The sequence below is a fragment of the Hemitrygon akajei genome, chromosome 20, assembly GCF_048418815.1.
Source record: "Hemitrygon akajei chromosome 20, sHemAka1.3, whole genome shotgun sequence".
Lineage (NCBI taxonomy): Eukaryota > Metazoa > Chordata > Chondrichthyes > Myliobatiformes > Dasyatidae > Hemitrygon > Hemitrygon akajei.
Window position 1 is genome coordinate 68,202,911 of NC_133143.1, and position 11,225 is coordinate 68,214,135.

Genomic DNA, 11,225 nt, shown 5'->3' on the forward strand with positions numbered 1-11,225 from the left:
TATGTTTGCACTTTCTGAAGTTCAAAGTGAATGCACTATCAAAGTACATCTATGTCACCATATACAACCCTGAGGTTCCTTTACTGCACTTGCAGGTATACTGAATAAATCCAAGAACCATAATAGAATAATTGAAAGACAACCAGTATACAAAGACAACAAACTGTGCAAATACAGAAAGATGTGGTCTTTCATTGATTATGTTATAGTTATTATTCTATAGATTTATTAAGTATGCCTGCAAGAAAACCAATAGAGTTGTATATGAAGACATGTATGTATAAACTTAGATAGTAAATTTACTTTGAACTTTGAAGAAACAGAAATAATAATAATAAATATCAAGATCATGAGATGAAGAGTCCAGTTCAGTGTTGGGTAAGTGAAGTTGAGTGAAATTATCCTATTTGGTTCAAGAGCTTGATGGTTGAGGGGTGATAACTGGTGCTGTGGGTCCTGATGAAGTGAGAAGAGAGCTTGCCCTGGGTGGTGGGGGTCCCTGATGTTGGATGCTGCTTTCCTGCGACAGTGTTTCATGTTGGTGCACTCAATGGTTGGGAGGGCTTTACCTGAGATAAATGAAGCCATATCCGCTACTTTACTGCATCATCTCTGCACATTATATCTTCACAACCCTAAATTATTCTGCAAAAAGTCTGCACTTTCTTATTTCTACACAATCCAGACTTCTTGTTCTGCAATATGTCCCCTCTCTCTCTCTGATAGCCATACTTCTCAGGACTCTGCAACTCATTTCTCAGTATTAGTTAATTAATTATCTTTTTTGTATTTGCAGGCACTTTGGTTGTCAGTCTTTGTGTGTAGTTTTTCATTGATAGGTGTATAGGAGTGAGATAGATCAACTGGTTGAGTCATGTTCCAGCAACAACCTTACACTCAACATCAATAAGACCCAGGAATTGATTGTGGACTTCAGGAAGGGGAAATCGAGGGATCAGCCGTGGAAAGGGTGAATACTTTCAGGTAACTGCATGTCAGCATCTCTGAGGATCTATCCTGGGCCCAACATATTGATGCAATTACAAAGATGGCATGACTGTGGCTGTACTTCATAAGTTTGAGGAGATTTGGTGTGTCACTGAAGACATTTACAAATTTCTACAGATGTACCATAGAGAGCGTTCTAACTGGCTGTATCACCGTCTGCTACGGTGGGGCTGTTATACATTCAGCCTGCTCCATCATGGGCTCAATCCTCCATCGAGGACACCTTCAAAAGGCAATGCCTCAAAAAGGTGGCATCCATCATTAAGAATCCCCATCACCCAGGACATAAGAACATAAGAAATAGGAGCAGGAGTCGGCCATCTGGCCTGTCGAGCCTGCTCCACCATTCAATAAGATCATGGCTGATCTGGCCATGGACTCACCTCCACTTACCTGCCTTTTCCCCATAACCCTTAATTCCCCTGCTATGCAAAAATCTATCCAATCTTGTCTGCATTGGGCAAGGAATTCCACAGATTCACCACCCTCTGGGAAAAGTAGTTCCTCCTCATCTCCATCTTAAATCTACTCCCCCAAATCTTGAGGCTATGTCCCTCTCCCTTCTCATTGCTAACATCAAGGAGGAGGTACAGGAGCCTGAAGACATACGCTCGACATTTCAGGAACAGCTTCTTCCCTTCTGCCATCCTATTTCTGAATGGACAATCAACCCATGAGCACAGTCTCACTATATTCTCTTTTCGCACCATTTATTTAGTTTAAATTTTCTTGTATACAATGTATATTTATTGTAATTTATAGGAAGAGGTACAAGGACAACCTCAAGTCAAACCTTAAGTGGGCCAAACTCTAGCCCCGCAATCTTGACAACCTCAAGTCAAACCTTAAGTGGGCCAAACTCCAGCCCCGCAATCTTGAACACACTGCTGCTGATCGGTCCAAGTGGCACAATCTATGCTCCAAGGCAGCAAACAGCTTCCAAGCCAACTGGTGCATGCAGCGCCTCAAGGCGAGTCAAGAAAGACACAGGAAGGCGTCTGCTCCTGCCCCAACAGGCCGTGCTCCTTGCCCCATCTGCAACTGTATCTGCGCCTCAGAACTCATATGCGTGTCCACAGACATTGACTGTGCAACACATCCGTCTTCCTCGGACTTCGAGAGACTACTACTGCTACTATAGATTTTATTATTATATATTGCAATGCACTGCTGCCACAAAACAGCTTCCACGACAGATGTCGGTGATGTCAAACCTGAATCTGATTCTGCTGTATTTCTCTGCTCTACTGTGAAGGCTCGCAAGAAAATTAATCTCAGGGTTGTTATTGATGACATATTCAAACATTGACAATAAATTTACTTTGAACTTTGGTGACAGCATTTCACCAACGTTAAAACAATATGCACACAGGCTTTGAAACCAGCAATATTTTATATTCCTGGATATGAATCACTAGTGTAAATGAATTAGTGAAATTGTTTACTATTGTCACCCTTAACCAACACCCTCACCAAGACATGCCTATTAAGAAAAATGATTAGTTTTATTTGTCACATTTACATTGAAACTTTGAAACCTACAGTGAGATGTGTTGATTGCATTAACAACCAGCAAGGCCCGAGGATGCGCAGGTGGCAGCCTGCAAGTGTAGCCATGCTTCCAGCACCAACATAGCATGCCCACAACTTACTGACGCTGACCCATGTGTCTTTGGACTGTGGGAGGAAGCCCCCGCGGTCTTGGGGAGAATGTACAAACTCCTTACAGGCGGCAGCGGGAATTGAAGCCACATCGCTACAGGGCCGCCGCTGGTTTAGAGCAGCTCTCAGCAGCTGGGAAATGCATCATAGCTCCACAATAAAACTAATACTGTCAGCCATGAAGCTACTCAACCACCTTCCTCCACTGCCTTCAGCATGTCAAGCATAGGCTCAAATCCTGCCAAGTGCAGCCCTATTTTCCCTTGATGGTCATAGTACACTTGGTTGTCAACTGTATCAAACCTATTTATTTACTTATAGATACTGCACAGTGACAGGCCCTTTCAACCCAATTACACCCGTGTGACCAATTAACCCCAGGGCTTTGGAATGTGAGAGGAAACCAGAGCTCCCAGAGGAAATCCACATGGTTACAGAGAGAATTGTGTTTCTTCTGTGGCCAGTGGTGTGCTGTAGGGAATCAATGCTTGAACTCCTGTTGCTCATTCTCATCCAAATCGTTAATAAAAGTGATATAATTAGTGAATCAGAATCAGGTTGAATCACTGGCATATGTCATGACATCTGTTGTTTTGTGACAGCAGTACTTTGCAATTCATAGTAATAAAGAAAATTATAAATTGCAATAAGAAATATATATATATATATTTTAAATTTACATTAAATTTGTAAGTTTGTGGATGACATCAGTGATGTGGTTTGGGAAATGTAACCATGGCAGGACATATACAGTAAATGGCTGGGCCCTGAGGATTGTTGTAGAACACAGACCTGTGGATGCAAGAATATAGATCTCCAACCTGCGGCACAGGTAGATGAGATGGTGAAGTTTATGACATGCTTTCTTGGGACAGGGCACTGAGTACAGTACAAGAGTTGCACATTCTGCTACAACAGTACAAGAAGTTGGTGAGACTGCACCTGGAATATTGTGCTTGGTTTGGGTCACTGTACTGTAGGAAGGAAGTGATTAATCTAGAGAGACTGCAGGATCCTTCCAAGTGACACAACACTTCACCTGTGAATTTGCTGGGGTCGTCTATTGTATCTCATGCTCCTGATGCGGTCTCCGCTGTATTGGTGAGACCTGTCATAAACTGGGGGACCACTTTGTTGAGCTCCTCCACTCTATCCATCAAAAGAGTTATGCATTCTGCTGCAACACTACAAGTGGTTGGTCAGGCCACATCTGGAAGTTGTGTGTGGTTTGGGTCACCATACTATAGGGAGGATGTGATTAAACTAGAGAGACTGCAGGAAAGAGTCATGTGGGTGTGGATTGAACTGGAGGGCTTGAATTCTAAAGAGTAGTTGCTTAGGCTGGGATTGTTTTCCCAGGCCGTGCCCCCTTCTTACTAACATCCATCAGGCAGGAGGTACAGAAGCGTAGGTCTCACATTGCCAGGTTCAGGAACAGTTATTACCCTATGGCCATCAGATTCCTGAACCAGTGTGAATAACTTCACTCACCACTCATCTGAACTGATTCCACACCCTCCAGACTCACTGTCAAAGACTCCTTACAACTCTTGCTCTCCATATTATCTTTATATGCCTTTTGTTTATGCCTAGTACTTACTGCCCATTAACCACTGGCATTTAGGGGAGCAGTGAATGTCCTCTATCTCTGGTGGTGTTCAGGCCTTCTTTCATCGTGTCAGTAGCTTGCAATTGGTTTTTGCTACTGTTGGTTATACGAGTCCCAGAGGGAGACTCAGGAATACCATCACACACAAATGTAGGATTCTTCATTGCTGTTATCGTAGTAGTTTTGTTTGACCAGTCAGGGTTGTTACCCCTGAGCTGAACCCCTGAATCTGGAGGGCTGGTGGACCACTCTGAGTCTGGCCTCTACCCTGTTTGGCATGGGTGACCCTACCAAGAGCCAAAGCATAAACCCCTGACTCCAGCCAGCATAGTTCTCTGGGTCATTGAGGTTCTCAAGCCTCCTAATTCCATGAAAAGGTTGTGATCCTCATGGAGGGCTTATGTACAGGGTTTTGTAAAATTTGTTTATATTCTCCCTGTAGACAAGAAAATGAATCTCATGGTTGTATATGGTGACATATACGTACATAGTTAATAAATTTACTTTGAAAATTGAACTTTGGAATGAAGGAGGCTGACCCAAGTTGGATGGTTAGTCTTTTCCCTGGGACAGGGCAGACTAAAACTAGTGTGTGGAGGTTCAAAGCAAGAGGAGAAAGATATAAAGGCAAATCTTTCTGACAAACGTGGTGAGTATGTGTAACAAGCTGCCAGAGGAAGTGGTAGAGGCAGGTACATTAACAGCATTTAAGATATTTAGATCTGAAGGGTTTGCAGGCAAGTGGAAGTAATTCAAGAAGACAGTTTCATCAGTACAGAAGAGTAGGGTGAAAGGGCCCATTTCTGTTATATCAACGTGGACAAAGAAAAAGAGATGACTGAACTTCAGGAAGGCTCAGCTGAACCACTCTCCAATGGGACCTCTGTAGAGGGACGTTCTTTGGTGTGTACATAACAGGCAGCCTGACATGGACCCCCAACACTTCCTTCTTGGTCAAGCTGGCACCACCAGCAGCTACACTTTCTGAGGAGACTCAGTCCCTGCCCCCATTCTAACAACTTCATACAGGAGCACCATCCAGTGTCCTGTCCGGCTGCATCATTGAGTGGTACAGAAGCTTACATCATCAGACTGCCAAACCCTAGAGAGGACAGTAAAAACCACCCAGAGGATTACTGAGGTCTCCCTCCCCCTATTTGTGACATTTTACAGGAGCATTGTAGGTGAGGGGCCTGAAGCATTGTTGAGGGTCCCTACCACCCATCCCACAATCTCCCTGACCCACTACCATCAGGAAGGAGGTACAGGAGCATCAGGACCAGGACTGCCAGACTGGGTAACAGCTTCTTCCCTCAGACTGTGAAACTAACGAATACCTTGCCTTCACCGAGGTCTCATCATTAGGACAGCGAGTGTTTACTATTACGTGTGCTGTAAGTGATATTTGTTTTGTTTATGCACTGTGGTCTAGAGGAAATTTTTTTTCATTTATTTGTATATGTGTACAATTAGGTGACAATAAACTTGATATAACTCTATGACCATGACTGAGGGATGATATGATCCAACGTTTATTAAGTTTAGATTTGATAAGGTAATGGGAATATAAAGAACAAAGACATACAATCAAATTTAAGCCATAAATACAAGTGATCCTGCAGATACTGGGAATCCAGAGCAACACACGCAAAATGCTGGGAATACTTAACAGGTCAGGCAACATCTATGGAGAGGAATAAACAGTCAACGTTTCAGGTTGAGACACTCCAACAGGACTGAAAAGGATGGGAACCGTAGCCAGAATAAGAAAATGGGGGTAGAGGATGAGTCATCTACTGTATTTAGTGATCCCAGTGCGGCCTCCTCTACATTCGTGAGAGTTGACATACACTGGGGGGACTGCTTCTTTGAGAACCTTAGCTCCATCCACCAGAAATGGTGTGATTTCCTGGTGGACACCCATTTCAATTCAAGTTCCCATTCTGACATGTCGGTCTACGATCTTCTGGACTGTCAGATGAGGCCACTCTCAGGTGGATGAACAACACCTCACATTCTTCCTGCAACCTGATGACATGAGCATCAACTTATCAAACTTCTGGTAATTTCTCTCCCCTTCGCTCTTTTTCCATTCCCTACTCTAGTTACCCTGTCATCCCTTCTCTTCTCCCCACCTGCCATTGCCTCCCTCTGGTGCCCCTCCTCCCCTCCTCCCACAGTCCATTCTCCTCTCCTATTAAATTCCTTCTTTACAATGTTTTCCACCTATCACCTCCCAGCTTCTCACTTCATCCCCATCCATCTACCTTCCCCCTCACCTGGTCTCACCTATCACCTTCCAGCTTGTACTCCCTCCTCCTCACCCCATCTTCTTATTCTGGCTTCTGACCCCTTCCCTTCCAATCCTGGACATAAGCCTTTCAAGTAGGAAGTTGGGAAGTGTATGTGTTTGTGCGCGCACACACACAGTTGGTCGGTTTGTAGGAAATTGGCTTGTTTTGCTATTGTTGTTCAGATCATGTTTATCAGTATGTTGTGAAATTTGTTGTTTTGCAGTAGCAGTACAATGCAATACATAGAATATACTATAAACTACAATAAGAGTGTAAGTGTTGAAGTAGTGTTCATGGGTTCATTGGCTGTTTTCAGAAACCTGATGGCGGAGGTTGTTGTCATTGTGTTCTGTGTTGTTCTGCTGAACTTTGTGGACATGCTATGTTGGCACCGGAAAGTGTGGTGACACTTACAGGCCACCCCAGCACATCCTGAGCTGTGTTGGTTTTTAAGGCAAGCGACACATTTTTTTTAATGTACATAGGACAAATAATTCTGAATCTGACTTATTACCTCATGCTGAGGGAATACAGTGTTCTCTAATCCTCTTGCTCCCCTGAAGGTGGACTGAACACATTACACTTCCTGATGTGTTATGGAAAACTGTGATCAACCAGATGGTTTTATTCCCATTTATTCTGTGGGAGATGTAAATGCTCCTTCAGTGGCCTCACTCACTTGCTCAAATAAATCTCAGGGTGATATATATGTGCTTTGATAAGAAATTTACTTTGAACAGACACTGTTACTTCTGGACCTACTCAGGAAGTTGTATCTTAGTGAGATCAAATGAAAACATGCTGGCTTGCATGGTTCCAGTTTACCACCTCTTTCAACCACTCCACTGCTTTTAACTTTTCATCAGCTTCCTTCCTCTCTGTAAACATTACACTACAACCCCACGAGCTATCTGGATTTTTGTGCCTTCACAATTTGTAGACTTCCTTTCAGCTGCTGAGGCCCTCAGTTGGCTGTTTATTGTGGAAGGTTGGTGCCCCCGTACAATAACCAAGCCAGTTATGGTTCCTTTGGTTGCTTGCTGGGGCAGGGATGCTAAAATGCCATTTCAGGCCAGTGATCTAGGTTCAACTCTGATGCTGTCTGTAAGGATTTGTACACTCTTCCCATGACTGTACCAGTTTCCTCTCACTTTTAAAAGATGTCCGGTTTAGAAGGTTAATTGGTCTTATGGGTGTAATTGGACGGCGTAAGGTCATTAGACCTACTACTGAGCTAGATCTCTAAATAAATAACAACAGACTACGGTAAATCCTAACAACTTGTCTCCAATCTCTCCATTTCCTCAATAAAAAAGCCCACCATCAATTCTGTGCAATCAAAATTTTGCTATTTGTACAAAATTTTATTAGGTGCCTTTGGCTGGTCCACAGACATCTTTACCTCTTAGTACTTAGTTCCTCGTGGGGGAAAAAGGGCTTGTAGTTCTCGAGGTACCAAATGGCTGATGAAGGCCAATGTGTTAGCACGGGTTCAGCTTCAGAATCAGAATCAGGTTTAATATCATTGGCATATATTGTGAAATTTGTTGTGTGGCAGTAGTACTATGCAATACATAATAATAAAAGCTATAAATTACAATAAGAGGTACATAAACAATTTTAAGTTCTGTAGTGCAAAGAGAGCAAAATAAAATAGTGAAGTAGTGTTCATGGGTTCCTTGTCCATTCACAAGTATGATGGCAGAGGGGAAGAAGCTACCCAGGAATTCAGCCCCCTTTACCTCCTCCTTGATGACAGCAATGAGAACAGGGCATGTCCTGTGTGATTTGGTGGTGTGGGGGGGGATCCTTAATGCTGGATGCAGCCTTTGTGAAACATCACCTTTTGAGGTGTTCTCGATGCGGGGGAGGCCAGTGCATATGTTAGAGATGGCTGAGTTTACAGCCGTCTGCAGCTTTTTCCAATCCTGTGCAGTTGACCCTCCATACAAGATGGCGATGCCACCAGTTAGGATGCTCTCCACGGTACACCTGTAAAAACTAGTGACAATCTTTGGTGGCATTCCAGACATCCTCAGACTGATGAAATATAGCCGCTGATATGCCTTCTTTGTAATTGCGTCAAGTTTGTTGGGCCCACAGTAGATCTCCAGAGATGTTGACACCCAGGAACTTGAAACTGCTCAGCCTTTCCACTGTTGATTCCTTGATGAAGTGTGTGTTCCCTCTACATCCCCTTCCAGACGTGCACAATCAATTCATTAGTTTACTCAGTGTCACTGTGAATGCTGATACATTTTCACACAGAGATCACAAACATTCTCAATTCAATTCTATTGTACACCAGGTAACTATTTATTTACAGCACGTTAACGGGGCCTTCCAACCCAATGAGTCCACACCTCCCCGTGACTGAGAGTTTCCTCCCACAGTCCAAAGATGCACATTTGAAATTTTTTTTATTGATATTTAGAGACATAGCACAGGGTAGGTGCTTTGGGCTGCACCACTATTTATTTGAGATACAGTGTGGAACAGGCCATTCCAGCCCACTGATCTGTGCCACTCGGCAACCCCAAATTTACCCAAGCCTAATGACAGGACATTTTACAATGACCAATTAACCTACTAATGAGTACATCTTTGGACTGTGGGAGAAAACCAGTGCACTGGGGAAAACCCATGCATTCCACAGAGATGTACAGACTGCTTACAGAGATAATGTCAGCCCCATGCAGTGGTATTCCGCAGGGATTTGTTCTGGGACCCCTCCTCTGTGATTTTTATAAGTGACCTGGATGAGGAAGTAGAAGGGTGGGTTAGTAAGTTTGCTAATGACATAAAGGTTGGGGATATTGTGAATAGTGTGGAAGGTTGTCAGTTACAGTGGGACATAAATAGGATGCAGAACTGGGCTGAGTGGCAGACGGAGTTCAGCCCAGATAAGTGTGAAGTTGTTCATTTTGGTCGGTCGAATTTGAAGACGGATTTTTTTTTATCCAATTTTCAAAAATCAATGTCCCACTCAGCTCACTGCCCCTTATCTGTTTCCTTCTGCATTTGCCCCAGTTTTATCAGAGAGGTCTTGACAAATTCTTTGACATTAATGGTACAGCAAAATTTTGACTTTTTATCAAAATTTAGCGTTAATTTGAGTGGCAGGGTGGAGATACATCTCTACCAAAGGAGGTATCAGGCACTTTCCTTCTGCTAGCCTGCAGGTCACCATGGGGCAAGGTGTAGCACCTGCTAAGTTCCCTGATCAGGGTCACGTGAAGCCATGGGAGCAGGGGGTGGTTGGTCATATGAACAGTTCTAGTTATGTAATCACTGATGCCAGGCAAACAGTGAAGAGTATTGATAATTGCAGGGGTCACCCATCTTGTAATGACACTGCCCAGAAGGCAATGGCAAACCACTTCTGTAGAAATATTTGCCAAGAACAGTCATGGAGACGGAGACCATGATCACCCACATCATTCGACACTGCCCATGATGATGAGCATTGATAGTTTTTTTCTCCAAACTGATTATAAAGAGCTGAGAAAATATCCAGTGAAGTACTGCAAACCAGAACCACCTGTCCTTTAACTGACAAAATTCCACTTTTTTGTCTGCAATAGTAACCTCTATCATCCAGACCAGGGGTTCCCACCTATTGGGCCCCTACCATTAACCAAGAGGACCATGGCCCCTCAGGGTGGTATTCTGGACTTTAAAATTCCATTCGATCATGGCAAATTTATTATTCCTCTCAAACACTTCTCCACATAACCTCTGATGTCATCACAAATTAGTTAAAGGGATCACGAGGATAGAATTTTTATTTCTTCTAGGAGGAAGATCCATATGAGGCAGCGGTTGGGCAAAACCATAACTACATTGCTTGTGCAAAGGAACAATTGCTATGCATCAGTGATGGTAAGCCTGGTTCATTAATCAAACAGCTGCAGCAAAGCATTTTACCAGAGGAGGACCATTTATTGATTAATTTTACCCATTTAATAAAGCTGCTTTATTTCCAGGAGAGCAGAATGAGGGGGTGACGACAGAGGCATACAAAATTATGAGAGGTATGGATAGGGGAAATGGAAGTAGGCTTTTTTCATTGAGGAATCTGGTAATTAAATTTGCCAACGACACTATCTCAAATAATAATGAGGTGGCCTACAGAGAAGTCATCTGACACAGTGGTGTCAAGAAAACAACCTCTCCCTCAATGTCACAAAAACAAAGGAGCTTACTGTGGATTACAGGAGGAATGGAGACAGGCTAACCCCTATTGATATCACTGGATTTGGGGTTGAGCGGGTAAAAAGCCAAGTTCCTCGGCATCCCACATCACCGAGGACCTCACGTGGTCTGTACATACCAGCTGTGTGGTGAAAAAGGCACAACAGCGCCTCTTCAACACCATCATACCCCAGAAACTGGTGGGGAAACTCCTCTCTGGATATCAATATTAACATATACCTCATTAACAGTAAGGCCAAAACGTCTCTCGCCCCATTGGCACTCCCCAAGGCTCGGTGCTCAGCTACTGTTCACACTGCTGACAGATGGCTGTCACAGGTTCCAGCTCACAGTGACACAACTGCTTGGCCTTGTCAAGAATGATGATGATGAGACAGTGTAGAGAGAGGAAGTGGAGTGACTGGTGGATTGGTGTAAGAACCGAAGCCTGTACATGG

The 11,225-nt window shown here is 43.6% G+C and overlaps 1 protein-coding gene across 2 annotated transcripts in view; it reads left to right on the forward strand.

Moving 5' to 3' along the window:
• Positions 1-11,225, forward strand: part of thrb (thyroid hormone receptor beta) — a 236,974-nt gene that overhangs the window by 197,062 nt on the left and 28,687 nt on the right. The window contains exon 9 of one of the 2 annotated variants that reach the window (XM_073024556.1): positions 10,371-10,837. The exons of the other annotated variant lie outside the window; for it this stretch is intronic. Within the exon in view, the coding sequence (XP_072880657.1) occupies positions 10,371-10,387 (17 nt within the window). The 3' untranslated portion in view covers positions 10,388-10,837. Of the gene's footprint in view, positions 1-10,370; positions 10,838-11,225 lie in introns of those variants that run through there. 2 annotated transcript variants of the gene reach the window in all.